At 51.6% G+C, this 21,373-nt stretch overlaps 2 protein-coding genes across 17 annotated transcripts in view; one reads left to right on the plus strand and one right to left on the minus strand.

Moving 5' to 3' along the window:
- Positions 1–9,090, plus strand: part of CRMP1 (collapsin response mediator protein 1) — a 72,895-nt gene extending 63,805 nt beyond the window's left edge. For all 6 annotated transcript variants that reach the window (XM_004038388.5, XM_063705190.1, XM_055385808.2 and 3 more), the window contains 3 exons: positions 980–1,159; positions 4,146–4,311; positions 8,024–9,090. In XM_004038388.5, coding sequence (XP_004038436.2) covers positions 980–1,159; positions 4,146–4,311; positions 8,024–8,115 — 438 coding nt within the window. In that variant the 3' untranslated portion in view covers positions 8,116–9,090. The remainder of the gene's footprint in view (positions 1–979; positions 1,160–4,145; positions 4,312–8,023) is intronic.
- EVC (EvC ciliary complex subunit 1) overlaps positions 600–21,373 on the minus strand; it is a 120,615-nt gene continuing 99,841 nt past the window's right edge. For 2 of the 11 annotated variants that reach the window (XM_063705189.1, XM_004038390.5), the window contains 3 exons: positions 15,579–21,306; positions 11,522–11,568; positions 600–9,471 (listed from right to left, as the gene is read on the minus strand). In XM_063705189.1, the coding sequence (XP_063561259.1) occupies positions 21,222–21,306 (85 nt within the window). In that variant the 3' untranslated portion in view covers positions 600–9,471; positions 11,522–11,568; positions 15,579–21,221. The remainder of the gene's footprint in view (positions 9,472–11,521; positions 11,569–15,578; positions 21,307–21,373) is intronic. The other 9 variants (XM_063705188.1, XM_063705187.1, XM_063705185.1 and 6 more) reach the window with 9 other exon arrangements.

The raw sequence follows: 21,373 nt of genomic DNA on the forward strand, positions 1-21,373 counted from the left end.
AGACATACCTAGAGATACAGAAGAAACTCTTCAGGGCATATGTCTCAGACTCAAGTAGAAGACAGACTTACCTTTCTATCAAGTATCTTTTTTACCATTTGATTTTTTCAACCATGTATGTGACCTACTTTTAAAATAATAAATAAAAAGCAGTTGGCTGGTGACAGTTGACACACAACTGTCAAGTATTCACTTTAAGAATAATGGAAAGAATGTGCGTTTTTTGTTTTGTTTTGTTTTTTTCTGGAGACAGAGTCTCGCTCTGTCCCCCAGGCTGGAGTGCAGTGGCACGATCTCGGCTCACTGCAACCTCCACCTCCCAGATTCAAGCAGTTCTCATACCTCAGCCTCCCGAGTAGTTGGGGGTACAGGCATGAGCCACCATGCCCGGCCAAATGTGTGTTTTAAAGGAAATGTTATTTTGTCTTTCAAATTAGCTGAGAAAGAAAAAAATGGCATTACCCAATGCTGAAGGGGGTAAGTGCCGGTATCGTGTCAATTGGTCTGAACCCTTGGGAAAATAATTTGGCCATATGGCACATGTGCTTTAAAACAGCTCATATTCTTTCACCCAGTAATTTGATTTTAGAAACCTATCCTAGAGAAAAAAAAATTTTATTTAAAGAGACATTTTAAGTAAAATAAAGAACATTTTACTTATTTTTATGTCCAGTATAGTCAAAGCAGCCACACTACATAACCCCAGGGGGACCCCCTTCCTCTTCGTGATGCCCCAGAACAATATTGATTTGATTATAGAAAGCCACCAGCAGCCTACATGCGCAACGGTGAGTTGTTGGTTATATACACTGTGGACCATACAGTGGAATATTACACAGTCAATAAAAGGTATTTTTAGAGAGAAAAAAAAAAACATTGGAACACGCTTATGATATAATGTTAGGCAAAATCGCTGTTATGAACAGCTCGTTTGGAGCAGAGCAAATCCTGGGAAGTAACGCTGAGGCTGTTGGTGCAGGCAGTGGAGTACAACATCTTCGAGGGTATGGAGTGCCATGGCTCCCCACTAGTGGTCATCAGCCAGGGCAAGATCGTCTTTGAAGATGGAAACATCAACGTCAACAAGGGCATGGGCCGCTTCATTCCGCGGAAGGCGTTCCCGGAGCACCTGTACCAGCGCGTCAAAATCAGGAATAAGGTGAGTGTGTCTGCAGGGGAGCGGGCCCACCCGTGGGACCAGAGCCGACAGCGTCTCTCGGGGAATCGAGATCTGATGTGTGCAGAGTTAATAATGTCATCGCTTTGGGAACCTCCCTTTCCTTATCTGTTAAATGGGTTGAGACGCTGGCCTGGGCTCCTGTCTGAGGACAGAAGTGAGCATCAAATGAGGACATGCAAGTTCCAGGGCTTTGCAAACTGTAGAGGGGTGTGCACCCGTGAGGGTGGGTGGATCATGGGATGGACGCTTACCAAGCTGCTCTGGGCGCTGTCCTGCGTCATCTTAAGTAATCCTGCCCACCCACTGGAGGTGCTGTGATCCTCCTTTTGCAGCCCAGAGCCGTGAGGGCTTAGCCAGAGTCACGGCCCAGAAACCCTTGGGTCTGGCCCTGTGGAGCAAGGTGTTACCCCCGGCATCTTGCAGGCAGGGCTCCCTTCAGATCCGCCCTTTCTTCCTTTCCTTCCTCCCTTGACGTTTCTGCCCTGTCGTTCCTTATTTTCCTTGAACAACCTTAGCACTGACCTCAGGACATCTGTCAAAGGGAAGGAGCAGGCTCTATTCCTAACTTTAGAGCAACTCAGAGGAGGGAACTTTCTCACAGCTGAGAGAGACTCCCGCCTGTGGCCAACATCTTCCCCAGCCAGGCCCTTCCATCCCCATGGCAGCTGCTTTCTCCATGACACAGCTGATGTTTGCCAGAAAGGCCAGCTTCGTGTGTGTGTGTGTGTGTGTGTGTGTGTGCGTGCATGTGTGTATGTGTATGTATGTGTGTATGTGTGCATGTGTACATGCATGCACGTGTGTATGTGTGCATATGGGGATGTGTGTGCGTGTGCTGGAGAGTGTGTGTGTGTGTGTGTGTATGCGAGCATGTGGTGAGCTGTGTGTGTGTGGGCGTGTCTGTACCTGTGTGGTCCTGCTCTTTGTATGCTTCATAAGTGGTACCAATTGAGATGGAAAAGTCCAGAGACCTTCCTGCATTCCCAGGCTCCAGCCCCGACTGGGAGGCTCTGAGTCTGGTTTTGGTCCCTCCCCAGCTTCCATAAGGTGTAGCACCAGGTCAAAGACACCAAGTCGCACAGACGCTTTGCACTGGATGGGGAAACAAGGGATGGGGTGGAAACGAGTCAGATCCGAGACAAGGCCAGGCATAGGCAGCAGGCCATGTGAGGACAGGGGACTCATGGAAATCCCTGGCTGGGACACCCACTGAAGAGGCAGAAACACCCCTTGGCTGGCTTCATTTCCTTCTTGGTCTGAACCTGAGGCCTGAGGTTAACAGTCAGCTTCCGTGAGGGCAGATATCTGACCCCAAATGCCAAGACAGCAATTTGCAGGAGCAATAGGATCGGGGGTCCCATTGCACAGGGATTCCTTCATGCCTGCAGGAGCTAGACCAGGTGAAGGAGAGACCTGCACCACAGCCTGCCTCTGGTCACCTGAGCTTCAGGGAGTGATGAACGGCCTCACCCAGGAAGCAGTGCAAAAGCCACAGAGAAGAGTGGACAGGATACAGTGAGGCCCAGGGAGTCGGGGAGCAGGGCTCCAGGGACAGAGGGGAGGGCCGTCGACATGATGTGCAGGTGCTGGGTCTTTGAACTTGGTGCTAAAATTGAGGCTTCCTCCTATGGAGAGACAGGAGCCCAGAGTTGGGGATCAGTGTGCTATCACCTGCTGCAGAGAAGGAGGGAGCCGGGGCTGGGGTCAGGGCACTGTAACCTGCTGTAGAGGATGAAGCCCCATGTTGGGTTAGGGCACTGCCACTGACCCATGCTGGGACCCTGTACAGGTCCCTGAACACATGCTGTTCTCCAGAGTCTGGAGCAGGTGCCCTCCCAACCTTGGCCACCCCTGAGGTCACCTGGGCTGCTGTTGGCAGTTCCCAGCAGGCTGACAGCCTCCTGCCTGAAAGCCCTGCTGCTTTCAGGGTCTCCGCCCCCACAACCCTTTCCCAGTGGGGCTGGGGCTGTGGCTCCATTGCCCTCCTTCCCCATCCTCCTGCAGGCAGGTGCAGAGGTGTGCTCCCCACAGCATCCCCAGTCCTGCCCCCCACAGACCTGGCCCAGTCCTTGTCCCTCTGTACTGAGTTTTCTCCCTCCCTGTCTCACCTCCCCACTCCTTCCCCCTTTCTGGAACCATCTCCCAACAAACTACCTGCCCCCCCCCGAATCTTTGCCTCGCCATTGACTTCTGCAAGAACATACATGAAGGCAGGCCCTTTGCTGGTGCCTGTCTGGGATTCAGGGGTCCTCTCCGGGGGTGGGTAGGCAGCAGCGTTAGGGAAAGTGATTTCTTCTTGGAAGGGATTTGGGGTCCTCCTGCATGAAGCTTTGTGTGTATGTGTATGAGTATACGTGTGTGTAAGTGTATATATGGGTGTGTATATCTGAGTGTGTATGTGTGGGCATGTATGCATGTGTATACATATGTGAGTGTATGCCTTTGAGTGTGAATACCTGTATATGTGTTTAAGTGTGTGTGTGTGTTCACTTGTGTATGCTACTGTGTAGGCACTTTTACTGCATGTGTGTGTTCACTTATGTATGCTACTGTGTAAGCATGTTTACTGCATGTGCATGCATATATATATGCATGACTGCATGTACATGAGTGCATGTGTGTGATGTGTGCATCTATGTATGTGTATGCATGTGGGTATGTAGATGTGTGTGCATCTATGTATGTGTATGCACATGGGTATGTAGATGTGTGTGTATGCATGCTTGTGTGTATGAATGCGTGTGATGTGCGCGTCGTGTGTGTGTATGTGTGCATGCTTGTGTGTATGAATGTGTGAGGGTGCATGTGTGTGATGTGCACATATGTGTGTGCGTGTTGTGTGTGTGTGCATGCACATTCGAAGTGACCTCAGGTTTCTCTCTCGCCCGCAGGGCTCTGCTTTATCTGCCCTGAAGGGCACACATGCACAGTGTCGATCAATCACACTCTCCCTTCCTCTGTTTAGGTTTTTGGATTGCAAGGGGTTTCCAGGGGCATGTATGATGGTCCTGTGTACGAGGTACCAGCTACACCCAAATATGCAACTCCCGCTCCTTCAGCCAAATCTTCGCCTTCTAAACACCAGCCCCCACCCATCAGAAACCTCCACCAGTCCAACTTCAGCTTATCAGGTAGGAAAGAGTGGTGGCCCAGGCTCCCCACAATTGCAGCAGTTCAGGCCGAGTCCTTCCTGCTGCTTCTGAGGAAATGGACACGTGGCCTTGGACACTAGATGAAGAAGCAGGGAAGGGAGTGTGCCCCACCCAAGCCTGTTCTCACTGGTGGGGCAGAGTGGGCTGGCATGGTCACCAAGCAGAGGGGGGAGTCCATGTTAGGGGGGCAACATGGTGGTACCTGACCTGGGTTTACAAAGAGAGGTACCAAAATTGTCCCAGTGCTCATCGTTACACACATTTGGGGACACTTTCACACTCTTCCTCATGAAAGTAAACATGGAGTGGTGGGGATGAACAAGAGATGGGAGTGGCTGCCATTTGCAGGGCATGTGCTCTGCGCACGTCTTTAGCCTGTTCACCCACTGCAGTGTACTAAGCACTTTCATAACCCACGATTTTATTTTATCCTCACTACTCCATAAAGTAACATTATACCCTATTTATTTAAAGAGGAAACGGAAGCCCCAAGAAATCCAGTGTCAAAATACCAGGACTTGGTGCTCAACAAATGTGTGGGAACAAAATGAGATGTTGACCTGATCCCTCCTGACTTTCTTAAGGTCTCAGGGCAGTGTATCTGCGATTTCGTTAGATGGCCACATGAGGGCAGGCACGCACACGTTGAGAAAGTTGTTGAACTGGAATTTTGTCCTGCAAACTCTTTGAGGCGTTACATGGGTTGCACACTGTGCTAGGTACTAAGAATATGGTGATTTTTTTTCTTAGAAGGCCAGATAGTAAATACTTTAGGCTTTGTAAGCTAAGAGGCAACATCTAGGATGTCAACATCTAGGATGTTATATTCAATAGCCATTTGAAAATGTACAAACTATTCTCAGGTCATGGATCGTACAGAAACAGGCGGTGGGCCGGATTTGGTCAATGGACCCGTTTGCTAATTCCTGGTCAGGAAAGGCGATATGCTTAGCAAAAGAGAGAGTGGAAGGGGCAAAGAGAGAGAGAGAGAGAGAGGATGACATATCAATTTAGATTGTGTGGTGGCAGAACCTCTTATCCATTCAGGAAGTGTCTGATTCAGTGATTATGCCGAGGGGGCATGAATCAAGGAGGCCTCCCCATTCATCTCACTCTCCATAAGACTTTCATGGAAGAGCTTCCAGTGTTTCATATTTTTGCACAAAATGGACCCTAAATAGAATGCTAATAGTCATGTGATGCTCTATCAGCAAAACAGGGATTGGCTTCAATCCTGGGAAAAAGCTGTCTGGGTGCAACAAGACGCAAGCTCTCAAGGAGTTTGCAAACTGGACCACTGTTCTGGAGTTATGCAATTAAACATTGCACAATTGCAATTAAACATGGACAGAAAATCCTCCTCCCCGTTGTTCTTAGAACAAGAATAACAATGAAGTTAAAAGCCACCTGGAAGGGCCCCTCCCCACCCTTGTTCTCTCAGTGTCACTCTTAGTCCTCCTGAGGTCCACAGCATCACTGCTGTCAGCCAGCCTCTTGGCACGTTGATAGGTGACTTCATTTGGTACCAACAACATAGATGCTTTCCAACATCATAATAACCTCACAGATGCCCTTTCTCATATCTGCATATGTTACATTATAGAGCTGTACCATGAGTTAGTGTCTGTTTTCGTCCATTTACATTGCTATAAAGGATTACCTGAGGCTGGGTAATTAAAGAGGTTTACTTGGCTCACGGCTCTGCAGGCTGTACAAGAAGCATGGTGCCAGCGTCTGCTTCTGGTGAGGGCCTCGGGCTACTTCCAGCATGGCAGAAGGCGAAGGAGAGCTAGCGTGTGCAGAGATCACATGGCGACAGAGGAAGAAGGCAGAGGTGCTCTTTAACAACCAGTTCTTCCGAGAACTAATAGAGCAAGAATTTACTCATTACTGTGAGGCTGACACCAAGCCATTCATGAGTGGTCTGTCCTTCATGACCCAAACCCCTCCCATTAGGCCCCACCTCCAACTTTGGGATCAAATTTCAACACGAAGTTTTGGGGGACAAAAGTCCAAACCATATTAGTGTCCTTTTTTCCAGCAGGTATTTTCAAAGTACAGACATGCAACCAGCAAGGTACAGATGGTTATAAGGAAAAAGTTACTAAGTGCTAGGCCTGATTCCAGGCCTTTAGGGGAGTCTTGTATTGCAAGAAGACATATTGTCTACCAGTGAAACAATGGGAGAAAAGAAAAGTCACTACTCTGAACCAAATTCTTAGTGGCTTACATAGACAAATGATATAATGTTGGAGTTGGAAGGGGCTCATCTAGTCTACTGTTCTTATTGTGCAGAAAAGGAAATGAGGCCAAGGGAGTGGGGTGGTGTCTTACTCCAAATTGCCCAAATTCAAGGCATGATTAGCACTGAAACTTGAGTCTCCCTCCTGTTGCAGGTGACAACTATCTGGGGCCAGTGTTCTGCAGCTAGTAAAAAAAATTCACCAAGACAGTTGTAGGTAAAGAAAGTCAGATGTATTAGAAAAAGTATGAAAGGGTACAGTGGGTAGGTCAGCAAGAAAGGAGCCGACTGCAAGGAAACAAAGGCTTGCTGGAGATTTTATAGGATGGTGCTTGTGCTGTGTGCTGAAGAGGGCTTTGTGCAGTACTGATAATGCTGTGGTTGCAGTGAGCTAACTTACGTTTTTCTATTAGCTGAGGGTCTGCTGATAAGTTGAGTGCAGGAAGACTGTGAGTTATTTGTGCAGGAAGGCTGTGTTGTAGACCATGAAGAAAGGCAAACTTACAGCTTATTTGCTTTCTCTTTTTGCTTTTCCTCAGTTCCGCCAGCTCAACTTCCCCTCCCTGATAAGGACTCTATACTTCCCACCTTTCAGCATTATCCACCCTTCGTGATTTACTCATTTAATAAATATTTGTTGAGCTCCAGGCACTGGGTTTGCTGCTTGAATTTTACACCTTTATGCAAGAGAATACGTAAAATTAGAATGGATGGTTGGTTCTGAAAGATTAAAATTAAGAACCTCTGCACACCACACCCCCCCTTCAGGTCCACCTATTGCCAATGAGGGAAGTAAATCCAGCGTGCGGAGTTCACATGCACGTGCACACACACATGCACATGCATATACAAATGTGTACACACGCAATATGTAAAATACCTTTGGAGTGTGGGACACTGTTCCTAAGAGCATGGGCTTTGAAAACCAACCAGTTTGGGCTTCAATCCTGGCTTCCCCACCCAACACCTGTGTCCCGCAAGACACGTGGCCTGAACCTCAACTTGCTCACCCGTAAGTTGGGAGTACAAACACCCCCTTCATAGTATGATTGTGTGCCCTAAATGCAGTAACATGTTAAAGCACCAAATGTGTGCCTGCACACAGTAGGCACTCAGTAAGTGTTTGATCACCTGTCTCAGGAATGTCGGATTTTACTGGGGATTTTGACAAGAACACCACAAGGTGGTCAGGGCTGAAGGAGGGAGAGCCCAGGGACTGAGGGGCACAGAAGAGGGAGCAGTGGACTCTGTGGAGGCCAGGGAAGCTTCCCATGGCTGGTCCTGGACTGAGCCCTGAATGAAGGTGGGTCCAGTGGAGAACACCTGAAGATGGGGCGGGGTCACGACTTCTGCTAAGGTGGAGTGCATGGCAGAGTACATGGCCTCCAGGAGCAGCGTGGAACTGATGTTAACAGATCCCATCCAGCAGCGATTGGCGTTCTCTTTCAGGTGCCCAGATAGATGACAACAATCCCAGGCGCACCGGCCACCGCATCGTGGCGCCCCCTGGTGGCCGCTCCAACATCACCAGCCTCGGTTGAACGCGGATGCGCGGAGGAGCTAGCCTGAAGGATTCTGGGAATCATGTCCATCCCTTTTCCTGTCAGTGTTTTTGAAACCCACAGTTTTAGTTGGTGCTGATGGAAGGAGGGGGAAGTCGAAGGATGCTCTCCCTTTTCTGTTTAGGAAGAAGTGGTACTAGTGTGGTGTGTTTGCTTGGAAATTCCTTGCCCCACAGTTGTGTTCATGCTGAATCCACCTCGGAGCATGGTGTTTTCATTCCCCCTTCCTAGTGAACCACAGGTTTTAGCATTGTCTTGTTCTGTCCCTTCCACTTCTAACTCCACTGGCTCCATGATTCTCTGAGTGGTGGTTCCTTTGCACCCTGTAGATGTTCTAGGATAGTTGATGCATGTTACTAAATTACGTATGCAAGTCTGTGAGTGCGTCTGAGGGGACATCGCCAAGGACTGACTGAGACACGATGCCGAGACCTCAAGCCCTGAGGGGCAGTCCCAAAACCCTTACAGTGAAGATGTTTACTCATTGCCCCCACCTCTGGTCCACACTAGAAAGAAGCTCGCCCCACCTCCACCTGTGAGATCCGTGAATTCTCGGAATGGCAGGGGAAGCCTTGCACTAGGTTGCAGAGAAGCATCCTCCACATCCTGTGTCAGAAACCCTGGTCTCCGTGGCACTTGTAACTCACCGTGCTGTCTTCTGGTCTGTGTGTGTTCTTCAAGCCAGCTCTAGGCTTCAGGCTGAGCCAGGTTCACACTCAGAAAGAGGTCTCCCCATCCCCATTTGGGGCTGACGATGGGGGGGTGACGGCTGCCCCTGCGTGGCCTGAGTCCTGGTCCCTCTGAGGCAGTTGACGGGGCAGTCAGATTTTTAAAGTTTTGTACAAAGTTTTCCTTTGTAATCACTCCCATTTTTACTTAACAACCAACTTGTTGTGGCTCTTATTTCTGAATTCAAAGCTTGTGAAAAAATAAAGAAAATGAACTGCCCACTGACCTGACTAGGGCACTTTCATTTCAGTGGTGGTGTCTGGATTGGGTACGAATGCTTGGCAGTCCCCCCGCGTGATAACGAATGGTGGTGGCTGCTTCCTGAGGACTCACTCTTGGTAGAGACTGGTGGATGTGGGGGTGGGAGGAGAGATTCAGTTCATGACTTCTGAAGGCTGAGTTCCTGAGACCCAAGGAGGCGAAGAGAGGGAAGACGGCTGATGGGCGGGCTTCCACAAAATAGGCTCAAATCTTGCATTGATTCCCTCCTGTTTGGCCTTTCCTGGCTCACTTTCTTCTTGTATTGTATGGATCAGCCTCAGACTGGAAGCTCCAATCTCCTAAACTTCACATTTCTTCCTTCCATTTCCATGAGCTAGAGATACACTAAAGAAGGGATAAAAACATCAGGCAAAGTTGCTTGCTTCCATTAGCTGTTCGTAATAGTGATGACAATGATGGTGGTGATGGTGATAGTGATGAAGTTGCTGGTAATGACAACAAATACATGGGCTAATATCTGTATAGCACTTGCTATATGCCAGGTGCTCTGTGAGGTAGGGATTATTATCCCCATTGTACAGATGAGGAAACTGACTCAGAGTGAGATCAATAACTTGTTTAGGATCACACACTTAGGAAGTGATGGAACCAGGATTTGAATCCAGGACCCAGGCACTTTGGGCCCTAGTCCAAAGCTCCTTGCTCCTAATTACTGAGCTCCAAGGGCATTTGAGGCAGATGGCTTTGGATGGTCTGGTCCCACATCAACTCAGTGCTTTTCATGTGTCCTTCTCCTCCCCCACTCCTCAGCTTCGTGTGGATACCTTCGTTAAGGTTTAAAGAAGTGTTGGCTCAGGGTCAGTTATAGACTTCCTTGAAACAAGGTTAACTAACTACTGAGAAAGACCAAGAATGGATGGTAAGGATTTTTGATGTTCGGCTTTGGCCCATTTGGACTATTAAAGGGAAACTTCCAGAAAAGTAAAGTTGGCAGGATGAAGTTATCCAGCCTGTTCTCTGGGCCTGGCCTCCTCAGTCCTGTCAGGGTGGAAGTGGAAGCAGAAGCAGCCCTAGCACCTTCTCTAAGACAGACTCTGATGGGATGCTTGCCTGACTCCCAGGTCATGGGAGCCACTGTCCAACCAGCATAATCTAGAGCCCATGTCGAACTTTGGGTTCCCCAGTGCCTCCAAGAGGCACAGTTACAGGGGACAGGAGACCTGGTAGTTCAGATAATCGTTAGTTCTTGGAGACTGAGCTGCAACACTCCTTTTAAGCCATGTGACTTCCTTTTACCTCTTGAGATCTTGGGAGGAGGGAGAGAGTTTCTCAGAAAGTTTTAGGGGAAGGCTATTTATTTTCATTCATTCATCTGCAACCCAATTCTCCCAGCCATGTGACATAACATACTCACAGGCCCAGGGATTAGGATGTGGTCATCTTGTTGGCAGGGACGGGTAGCGTTATTCTGCCTACCACAGTAGTCTTCTGGGTTTTTTCTAGAAGTTTTATCTTTCACATTTAGGTCTATGAGCCATCTCTGAATAATCTTTATATACAATATAAGGTAGGACTGAAGGTTCTCCATTTCCCATATGATTTCCCATTGACCCAACACCATTTATTGCAAAGACTATTCTTTCCCCCATTAAGATGCAGTGGGGCCTTTGTTGTAAGTCAGGTGATTGACCCTTCTGATTCAGTGGTCCAGAAGTGTGCTGCCAAATCAATGTTGAACAATGGGTGAAGGTGGGTGGGGTAGAAAGCCCTTGTTTGTAGTGTTTGCTAGTTCTGTGGACCCCACTTCTGTGACCAATTTTCTGTCTTAGTCCATTTTGCATCACTGTAACTGAATACCTGAGATGGGGTAATTTATAAAGAAAAGGAATTCATTTCTTACAGACTTTGAGACTGAGAAGTCCAAGGTTGGGGTGGTGGTGGTGCATTTGGTGAGAGCCTTCTTGCTGGTGGGGACTCCGCAGAGTCCTAAGGCAGTGCAGGGCATCACATGGTGAGGGGGCTGAGTGTATTGGCTCAGGTCTCGCTTCCTCTGCTGATAAAGCTGCTGGTCCCACTCCCATGATAACCCATTAATCCACTGACTCATTGATACATTAATCTATGAATGAATTAATCCATTCATGAAGGGAGAGCCCTCATGACCCAATCACCTCTAACAGGCCCCACCTTTCAGTACTGCCACATTGGGTATTAAGTTTCAACATAAGTCTCTTGCCATGGCCAATTTCAACCTATCAACATTAAGTAAATGAGTTTGGAATCCAGACCACTTAACTGTTGGCTCTGATGTCCCAGGAAGGGGTGGTTCTGGCCCCTCTGCATTTGTTGGTGTATTAGTCTGTTCTCACTCTGCTGATAAAGACATACCCAAGACTGGGTAATTTATAAAGAAAAAGAGGTTTAATGGACTCACAGTTCCACGTGGCTGGAGAGGCCTCACAATCATGGCAGAAGGCACGTCTTCATGATGGCAGGCAAGAGAGAGAATGAGAACCAAGTGAAAATGGTTTCCCCTTATAAACCATCAGACCTCTTGAGACTTATTCACTACCACAAGAACAGTATGGGGAGAAACTGCCCCCATGATTCAATTATTTCCCACCAGGTCCCTCCCACATCACGGAATTATGGGAGCTACAATTCAAGATGAGATTTGGGTGGGGACACAGCCAAACCACATCAGTTTGTCTATCTTTGCCTCCAGATTGCATATTGACTCTTAAAAAGTGAGACAGAATGGGCAAGGTCTTTGCACATACTTTTCCTTCATCTATGTAAAGCCAAACCATTTTCAGATGTCACCAGTAGGGTCTACCATGTTCTAGCCCCCAGGGTTGGTCTGGCCACCTTGATCACAGACAGTGGACAAGAGAAGGTGCTACCCTTATCCTGGGGCCAAATCTCTATAGACTCAACAGAGCTACTCTTCTGACGTAAGTGCGTAACCCTCCTCTGTGTTACTCTTTCCAAGGCAGAGTGTGGCCGTGATGCCCACTGACAATGTCATTTGCCTAAAGGTTCATTCCAATCAAGTCCATTTATGAAGTGAAAAACCATGAAAAGAAGTTTCCTAAGCAAAAGGGGCTCTTAGCAAGTTGAAGTTTCTATTTTTCTCTTAGTGCAGACCTGCAGAGATTTTAGAGGAAAAGACACAGGGGCCCTGGTGCACCTGGCTTCAGAGTAAAGCCTCTCACTGGTAGTCTGTTCCCAAGAGGAGGAAAGCTGTGGCATGGCTGTGCGTCCAGGGTCCATCTGGGAATTTTCTGGGAGATCTATCAAACCACTCAGGCAGCCTGGCTATCCATTATGCCTGGACGTGGACTTCAAAGTCTTTCCCTATCAGACGGGAGCCAAACACCATGTGGGTAGCATGGGTTCCCAGCTTGCAATGGACAAGAGCCCCGACACGGTGCAGGAAGCCTCTATAGCCACTGCCCTCCCCCATCCAGGCCATTGTATTTGGAAGGAAGAATGTCAACCAGGACCTCCATGACTCCAGTTTCATCGCGAAAAAGAACACTCCGTATCCCAACGTTCACCTGTAGCCATGTGGGCAAATGCCTGGTGCAGGGGATTTCTCCTGGGCCAGGCGGCCCTGTGACCTTTAGGCTGGGGCCTCAGCCTCACTGATTCCTTCTCCCAACCTGCCCTGCTTTTGCCCAGAGCAGGAGGGAGGCAGCTCAGTGGTTTCCAGAGAAAGGAGAACATGGACAGGAGCCAGTTCTCTAGGGTTGCCTGGGCCCAGAGTTCTCAGGAGGTCGAAGGGTCACTAAGCCTGAGACGGCAAGTGCCTTGGTCCACATCCTCTGAGACGCAGACACTGAGCCAGGATTAGATGTGGGCAAGATGTGTACTGGGGGACATATCTGTGAGGCAAAATGAGGAGAGAGCCAGAGGAGGCAGAGCCCACAGATTTGCGATGCAGCTGAGAGCCCCATGATGGAGGGAGAGAGGGAGGGGAGAGAGGGGAGAAGGGAAGGGAGGGAGGGAAGGGAGAGAGGGAAAGGAGGGAGGGAGAAAAGAAGGACAGAGGGGATGAGGAAAGAAGGGAGGGAGGGGAGGAAGGGAGTGAAGAGAGGGTAGAAAGGAGGGAGGGAGGCAAGACTCTGGTGCTGCACAGTTCTACGTCTCAGCAGGTAGAGCAAGAAGTCCTGGGGCCCAGGCTGTCCTCCGGAGGAGCTCTGTCATGCGGGCTCAGGAGGCCTCCACATCCCTGCCTCTTGCAGGCACTGGGAGCACCCTGCAGGAAGTGTGGCCTGCACGCTCACGCAGGGAAGGATTTCTGAGCACGGCAGGAAATCCCAAGGATGTTGGTCGTTTTTGCTCCTTGCTGTTGGGGACCCAAGAGGTACATGTTCATGGCCACCACAGCCAGAACAAGGCGGATGAAGAGCTGACCTCAGACTAAGTCCAGCGGCTGGACTGCAGGCTATGTCGGTGGGCAGGAGGTGCATCAGGAAGTGGACCAAGTCCATCAGCGGGAGCCCAGTGGGGAAAAAATAGATCCCCAGGCCTCCGGTCCAATCTGCTGACTCAGAATCTCTGGGATGGGGCTAAGAATGTTGTTTTTAATGAGCCCCTGGGTAATGCTGACACACAGCCAAATCCATAAGCCATGGGGGGAAAATAGTATTCCTGGCCTCCCTCCCTCCCTCCTTCCTTTCCAATCCATACACCACAGGAGGAAAGTATATACCCAGCGTTCCTCCCTCCCTTCCTTCCAATCCAGATGCCACGGGAGGAAAGGAATATTCCCAAGCCTCCCTCCCTTCCTTCCACCAGGTGACCATGAATGCCTGTTATATGCCAGGTGGCATGTGGCCGGTCAATGGTGTACATTCCAGGGGGAACGTCAGGTGCGAATCAAATGATTACTCAAAGCACCGAACTGCACACTCTGTTAAGGGCTATAGAGGAAACATTTAGGGGAGAATAATCCCATCTCCCATTCCTCTGGTTTCCATAGAGGGAGGGGCTTCCACTCTCTGGGGGACAGCATAGGGGACTTCCCTGGCCCCTCTCCCTCTCTCCTTTATTCTCTGGGGAGGAGGAGAAATACCTGATTGGCCAGTCTGGGAAGGATCACTCCCAAGACAGTGCCTGCCTCTGGATCAATTCGTTCCCCCTATAAATCATGCTTTACCCTCTAAACAGCCACATTTCCCCCATTTCCCGTCTCCCTATGAGGGTGTGGAAGCACCTGGACCTCACTGGTTTGTGGGGTCATCACTCTCCTGCAATTCCCCATGCCATGCACGTTACGTTGGAATGCTTTTCTTTTTCCTATTGGTCTGCCTTTGGTCAGTTGTTTCTCAAGGAGCCTTCGTAGGGTGGAGGAAAGGCTTGCCCTCTGTGCCCCACAGCTGATTCACTGTAAAGCTCATGGAGCTCACACTTCCGACACCTGTGCACAGACCCCACCGAGGCCCGGGAGTGGGCTTAGCCATGGGTTCACTGATACATTCCTTACAGTTTACAATGCCACAGTCAGATCTTTTAGCTGCAATCCTTAAGACCACTGTTCCCTGTCCTGCTGATGCCACTGCATATCAGGTGACACTAGGAAGGCCTGGGACATTTGGAGGATCTGGGTAAGGGCCAGTTGAGTTGGGTTGAGTGGGATTGTTCATGTGGGTCTCACTGTACACCTCTGTGTATAGTGATGAACTTGGGCAAGAAATAAAGGAAGGTTATTTATACGCTCCCCACCGACCCCACCCCAGTCCCAGCAGCAAAGAACACACGATCTAGAATCTAAGGGGGGCCCTGATGTTGTTCAGGGTTGGGGGCAGAGGGGGATCTCTGGAGATGTGAGTCCTGACTCCATGTGAGGAGTGGCTAGGAGCCACTGGGCAGAGGGCTGGGGAGGGGGCAGGGGTCTTCCAGAAAGAATGCACATCATGAGCAAAGGCCCAGTGGGGGGCAGGGGTGTGGCCCATATGAGGCCGTGAGAGGAGACAGGGGCCAGGTGCAGAGTGAAGGGGAAGGGCATCTGCTAGGCCACAGGGGTGGGCTCAGCCTAGACCTCTCTGAGCCTCGGTCCATGGTAAAGATCTGGCTTTTTCTCCTAAGAGCCAGGGAACGCCACCCATAAGGCCAGGCAGATTTGTGTTGGGGAACATGTGATGGGCAGATGGCAGGGGCAGGAGAGGCTTCTGTGGCAGCAGCAAGATCAGCACTGCCCTGGCCAGGGCCTCAGAAGGAATGCTGTGCAGAACGTGACCCCTGGTTGGCCAGGAGGGTCCTGGGAGAGTGCACTCACCCTGGGAGAGTACAAAAACCCATGCTGGCTTCATCCTGGGGTCTCAAGTACAGGTCAGAGGGTGCTATTTTCACCAAAGAATTAAATCATGAGTTCATCATAATACATCATCTCTCATGGTCCCCTTCCAAATCCACATCCATCCATCACCATAACAGCCCACAGCCCATAATAAGCGGGGATGGTAACCAAAATGGAGGCAGGGTACCTGCGAGGCGTCCTGGGGCTGCACTGCTGATCCTCTTCTCTCTCCCCTGGCCCTGAGTGTTGCCTTCATGTGGCTCAGCCCTTCCGTCCTTCAAGCCTTCATCAGCTTCAGGGCAGCCCCGAGTCTGTGCCCAGGTACACTGGCTAAAATGCAGTGTCTTCCAAATAGCCATATCTCATTTTAATCAGGGAGCAATTCCAGCATGGAAGTCCCCATCATGCTCCTGCTGGCAGGTACAGGTGCCAGTTTGTGACGGATGAAAGCACCGACAGCCCACGCGTCTTCATCATGGAGGCCTGTGCCCCAGACTGTGCCCAGCACAACAGCTGGGCGGCAAGGGTCGAGCAAATGACACATTCCCTTTGGCTAAGGAAGACACCCCAGAAGCAAAATGCTCCATGCAACAGCCAGGCAGTCAGGCTACAAGCTCGGTGGCGGGGAGGCAGCCGGGAGCCTTCTCAGAGAAGGGTCCCGTGATCATTCCACAGATGCTTTCAGAGCTCTGGGCTCAGGGTAACCGACCAATTATGGTGCTGCCAGAGGGCCGGCATTTACTATACACACGTCACAAGATCAGGCTTCCCCGGGAGGAGCCATCGGACTCTGTGCAGAGGGCCCATGTGACAATATAAAAGTGATTTCTGGCCGGGCGCGGTGGCTAACGCCTAATCTCAGCACTTTGGGGAGGCCAAGGCGGGTGGATCATGAGGTCAGGAGTTCGAGAGCAGCCTGGCCAGTATGGTGAAACCCCGTCTCTACTAAAATAAAATACAAAAAAGATTTAGCCGGGTGTGGTGGCACACGTCTGTAGTCCCAGCTACTGGGGAGGCTGAGGCAGGAAAATCGCTTGAACCCGGGAGGTGGAGATTGCCATGAGCCGAGATCACGCCACTGCACTCCAGCCTGGGCGAAAGAGCAAGACTCTGTCTCAAAAAAAAAAAAAAAAAAAAAAGAAAAGAAAAAAGTGATTTCTATGCAAAGCAGGTTTTAAGAATATTGCACCAAGGAAGCCATAGCTTTGCACAACTCCATGGAATAACGAAGTTTTTTAGTGAACCACAAGAGGGAGCTGTTGGTTAACTTTGGAGAGCCCACTGGCTGATGGGTGAGGAACTGAAGGAAGCGCGCTGATGATTAAGTTTTGGCCACTGGGAAGGAGTCACTTGTTTCTAAGAGAGTCTATTTCAGGTTTTAAGAAATGAAAAGTCATAAATGGCCCTGAAAATTCCTGAGATAGGGGCTCCCAGAGCCAGAGGGCTCACTAGGTTCTGGGGATTTGTGGACGTATCCACGGCTATGTCCTGGATTAGACCAGGGCAGGCACCCTTTGACTCAGCGCAGTGGGTGATAACCCCATGGACACGGGGCAGTGTCTGGAGACATCCTTGGTTGCCACGAATGGTGGGAGTGCTGGCATCTGGTGGGCAGAGGCCAGGGACACTGGAACATCCTGTGATGCTCTGGGCAGCTCCTTCCCCTGAAGAATGATCTCGCTCGGTATGTTCACAGTGCTGAGGGTGACAGTCCGTAACCTCCATCAAAGGAGCAATTTTCCCTCCAGGTGGGAACGGCCTCTCCTGGCTGTGGTGAGAGGGGCTGGTCTGGAAGTTTCTCTCCAGGTGGGAAAGGCCTCTCCTGGCTGTGGTGTGAAGGGCTGGTCTGGAAGCTTCTCTCCAGGCAGAAAAGGTCTCTCCTGGCTGTGATGTGAGGAGCTGGTCTGAAGCTTCTGTCCAGGCGGGAAAGGCCTCTCCTGGCTGTGGTGTGAGGGGCTGGTCTGGAAGCTTCTCTCCCGGTGGGAAAGGCCTCTCCTGGCTGTGGTGTGAGGGGCTGGTCTGGAAGTTTCTCTCCAGGTGGGAAAGGCCTCTCTTGGCAATGGTGTGAGGGGCTGGTCTGAAGCTTCTCTCCAGGTGGGAAAGGCCTCTCCTGGCTGTGGTGTGAGGGGCTGGTCTGGAAATTTCTCTCCCGGTGGGAAAGGCCTCTCCTGGCAATGGTGTGAGGGGCTGGTCTGAAGCTTCTCTCCAGGTGGGAAAGGCCTCTCCTGGCTGTGGTGTGAGGGGCTGGTCTGGAAATTTCTCTCCCGGTGGGAAAGGCCTCTCCTGGCTATGGTGTGAGGGGCTGGTCTGGAAGCTTCTCTCCAGGCTGGAAAGGCCTCTCCTGGCTGTGGTGTGAGGAGCTGGTCTGGAAGTTTCTCTCCAGGCAGGAAAGTCCTCTCCTGGCTGTAGTGAGAGGGCTGGTCTGGAAGTTTCTCTCCAGGCAGGAAAGTCCTCTCCTGGCTGTAGTGAGAGGGCTGGTCTGAAGCTTCTCTCCAGGTGAGAAAGGCCTCTCCTGGCTGTGGTGTGTGAGGGGCTGGTCTGGAAGTTTCTCTCCAGGTGGGAAAGGCCTCTCCTGGCTGTGATGTGAGGAGCTGGTCTGAAGCTTCTGTCCAGGCGGGAAAGGCCTCTCCTGGCTGTGGTGTGAGGGGCTGGTCTGGAAGCTTCTCTCCCGGTGGGAAAGGCCTCTCCTGGCTGTGGTGTGAGGGGCTGGTCTGGAAGTTTCTCTCCCGGTGGGAAAGGCCTCTCCTGGCTGTGGTGTGAGGGGCTGGTCTGGAAGTTTCTCTCCCGGTGGGAAAGGCCTCTCCTGGCTGTGGTGTGAGGGGCTGGTCTGGAAGCTTCTCTCCCGGTGGGAAAGGCCTCTCCTGGCTGTGGTGTGAGGGGCTGGTCTGGAAGTTTCTCTCCCGGTGGGAAAGGCCTCTCTTGGCAATGGTGTGAGGGGCTGGTCTGAAGCTTCTCTCCAGGTGGGAAAGGCCTCTCCTGGCTGTGGTGTGAGGGGCTGGTCTGGAAATTTCTCTCCCGGTGGGAAAGGCCTCTCCTGGCAATGGTGTGAGGGGCTGGTCTGAAGCTTCTCTCCAGGTGGGAAAGGCCTCTCCTGGCTATGGTGTGAGGGGCTGGTCTGGAAGCTTCTCTCCAGGCTGGAAAGGCCTCTCCTGGCTGTGGTGTGAGGAGCTGGTCTGGAAGTTTCTCTCCAGGCAGGAAAGTCCTCTCCTGGCTGTAGTGAGAGGGCTGGTCTGGAAGTTTCTCTCCAGGCAGGAAAGTCCTCTCCTGGCTGTAGTGAGAGGGCTGGTCTGAAGCTTCTCTCCAGGTGAGAAAGGCCTCTCCTGGCTGTGGTGTGTGAGGGGCTGGTCTGGAAGTTTCTCTCCAGGTGGGAAAGGCCTCTCCTGGCTGTGATGTGAGGAGCTGGTCTGAAGCTTCTGTCCAGGCGGGAAAGGCCTCTCCTGGCTGTGGTGTGAGGGGCTGGTCTGGAAGCTTCTCTCCCGGTGGGAAAGGCCTCTCCTGGCTGTGGTGTGAGGGGCTGGTCTGGAAGTTTCTCTCCCGGTGGGAAAGGCCTCTCCTGGCTGTGGTGTGAGGGGCTGGTCTGGAAGTTTCTCTCCCGGTGGGAAAGGCCTCTCCTGGCTGTGGTGTGAGGGGCTGGTCTGGAAGCTTCTCTCCCGGTGGGAAAGGCCTCTCCTGGCTGTGGTGTGAGGGGCTGGTCTGGAAGCTTCTCTCCCGGTGGGAAAGGCCTCTCCTGGCTGTGGTGTGAGGGGCTGGTCTGGAAGCTTCTCTCCCGGTGGGAAAGGCCTCTCCTAGCTGTGGTGTGAGGGGCTGGTCTGGAAGCTTCTCTCCAGGTGGGAAAGGCCTCTCCTGGCGATGGTGTGAGGGGCTGGTCTGAAGCTTCTCTCCAGGTGGGAAAGGCCTCTCCTGGCTATGGTGTGAGGGGCTGGTCTGGAAGCTTCTCTCCAGGCTGGAAAGGCCTCTCCTGGCTGTGGTGTGAGGAGCTGGTCTGGAAGTTTCTCTCCAGGTGGGAAAGGCCTCTCCTGGCTGTGGTGTGTGAGGGGCTGGTCTGGAAGTTTCTCTCCAGGCAGGAAAGGCCTCTCATGGCTGTAGTGAGAGGGCTTGTCTGGAAGTTTCTCTCCAGGCGGGAAAGGCTTCTCCTATCTGTGGTAAGAGGGGCTGGTCTGGAAGTTTCTCTCCAGGTGGGAAAGGCCTCTCCTGGCTGTGGTGTGAGGGGCTGGTCTGAAGCTTCTCTCCCGGTGGGAAAGGCCTCTCCTGGCTGTGGTGTGAGGAGCTGGTCTGAAGCTTCTCTCCAGGCAGGAAAGGCCTCTCCTGGCTGTGGTGTGTGAGGGGCTTGTCTGGAAGTTTCCAGGCGGGAAAGGCCTCTCCTGGCTGTAGTGAGAGGGCTGGTCTGTTAGTTTCTCTCCAGGCTGGAAAGGCTTCTCTTGGCTGTGGTGTGAGGGGCTGGTCTGGAAGTTTCTCTCCAGGTGGGAAAGGCCCCTCTTGGCTGTGGTATGAAGGGCTGGTCTGGAAGTTTCTCTCCAGGTGGGAAAGGCCTCTCCTGGTTGTGGTGTGTGAGGGACTTGTCTGGAAGTTTCCAGGCGGGAAAGGCCTCTCCTGGCTGTAGTGAGAGGGCTGGTCTGTTAGTTTCTCTCCAGGCCGGAAAGGCTTCTCTTGGCTGTGGTGTGAGGGGCTGGTCTGGAAGTTTCTCTACCGGTGGGAAAGGCCTCTCCTGGCTGTGGTGAGAGGGGATGGTCTGGAAATTTCTCTCCAGGTGAGAAAGGCCCCTCTTGGCTGTGGTGTGAGGGGCTGGTCTGGAAGTTTCTCTACCGGTGGGAAAGGCCTCTCCTGGCTGTGGTGAGAGGGGATGGTCTGGAAATTTCTCTCCAGGTGGGAAAGGCCCCTCCTGGCTGTGGTGTGAGGGGCTGGTCTGGAAGTTTCTCTCCAGGTGGGAAAGGCCCCTCCTGGCAGTGGTGTGCGGGGCTGGTCTGGAAATTTCTCTACAGGTGAGAAAGGCCCCTCCTGGCTGTGGTGTGAGGGGCTGGTCTGGAAGTTTCTCTCCGGGTGGCAAAGGCCTCTCCTGGAAGTGGTGTGCGGGGCTGGTCTGGAAGTTTCTCTCCAGGTTGGAATGGCCTCTCCTAGCTGTGGTGTGTGGGGCTGGTCTGGAAGCTTCTCTCCAGGTGGGAACAGCCCCTCCTGGCTGTGGTGTGTGAAGGGCTGGTCTGGAAGCTTCTCTCCAGATGGGAAAGGCCTCTTCTGGGTGTGGTGAGAGGGCTGGTCTGGAAGTTTCTGGATGCTCTCAGCATCTATCAGGGAGAGCAGGTGCCCCCATGACATCTCTCTGCAGGGGCAGGGTGTCTACTGTCCGGAAGAAGCCCCTCCCAGGTGAAGTGAGGGTTGGGCCACACCCTCTTCCTCATATTCTAAGTGTCCTCAGAGAATACATTTCTGCAGGTGTCATTATGTATCTGTGTGTCCTCAGCCCCAGATGGGCCCGGACAGGCCTTTGGGCCAGGGATTCCAGAGTCTGCATCAGGGGTCCTTGGCCTGAGGCTCGGACCCCTCAAGATGTCCCTCCTGGGGGAGAAAGATCCATGAGGCATCGAGCCAGGGCTCCAAGCCAAATGAAATGCAAACTCACAGAGACGTGTTTCCAACATGGGAATGCCTAATTTTCTCAGGAGATACTCATTTACGCTTTTAGGGCACATTTCTATTCTTTCTCTGTCCGTCTCAGAAGAGCCTAGAGATGCCGCTGTCCTCTCCGTCCTCGCTGCCTCTCAGCACTGCAGGAGGGAAGGCGGAATTCACACCCAGACCCAGGGCTTCAGGTCTTGTCCCACTGACTGGTCTTAAACTACAAGTTGCTTCTTCTCTTTAGCATCTTCTTTGAGTTCCCACTGTCCCCAGCTTCACTTTCTTGCTGACTCAGCCTTTTGCTGCTTAAAACAGGGAAGAAAGGCAGCCAGTTAGAACGCTGACTCCATGCCCATCCTGATGCCATGACTT

Source organism: Gorilla gorilla, chromosome 3 (genome assembly GCF_029281585.2).
Source record: "Gorilla gorilla gorilla isolate KB3781 chromosome 3, NHGRI_mGorGor1-v2.1_pri, whole genome shotgun sequence".
Taxonomy (NCBI): domain Eukaryota; kingdom Metazoa; phylum Chordata; class Mammalia; order Primates; family Hominidae; genus Gorilla; species Gorilla gorilla.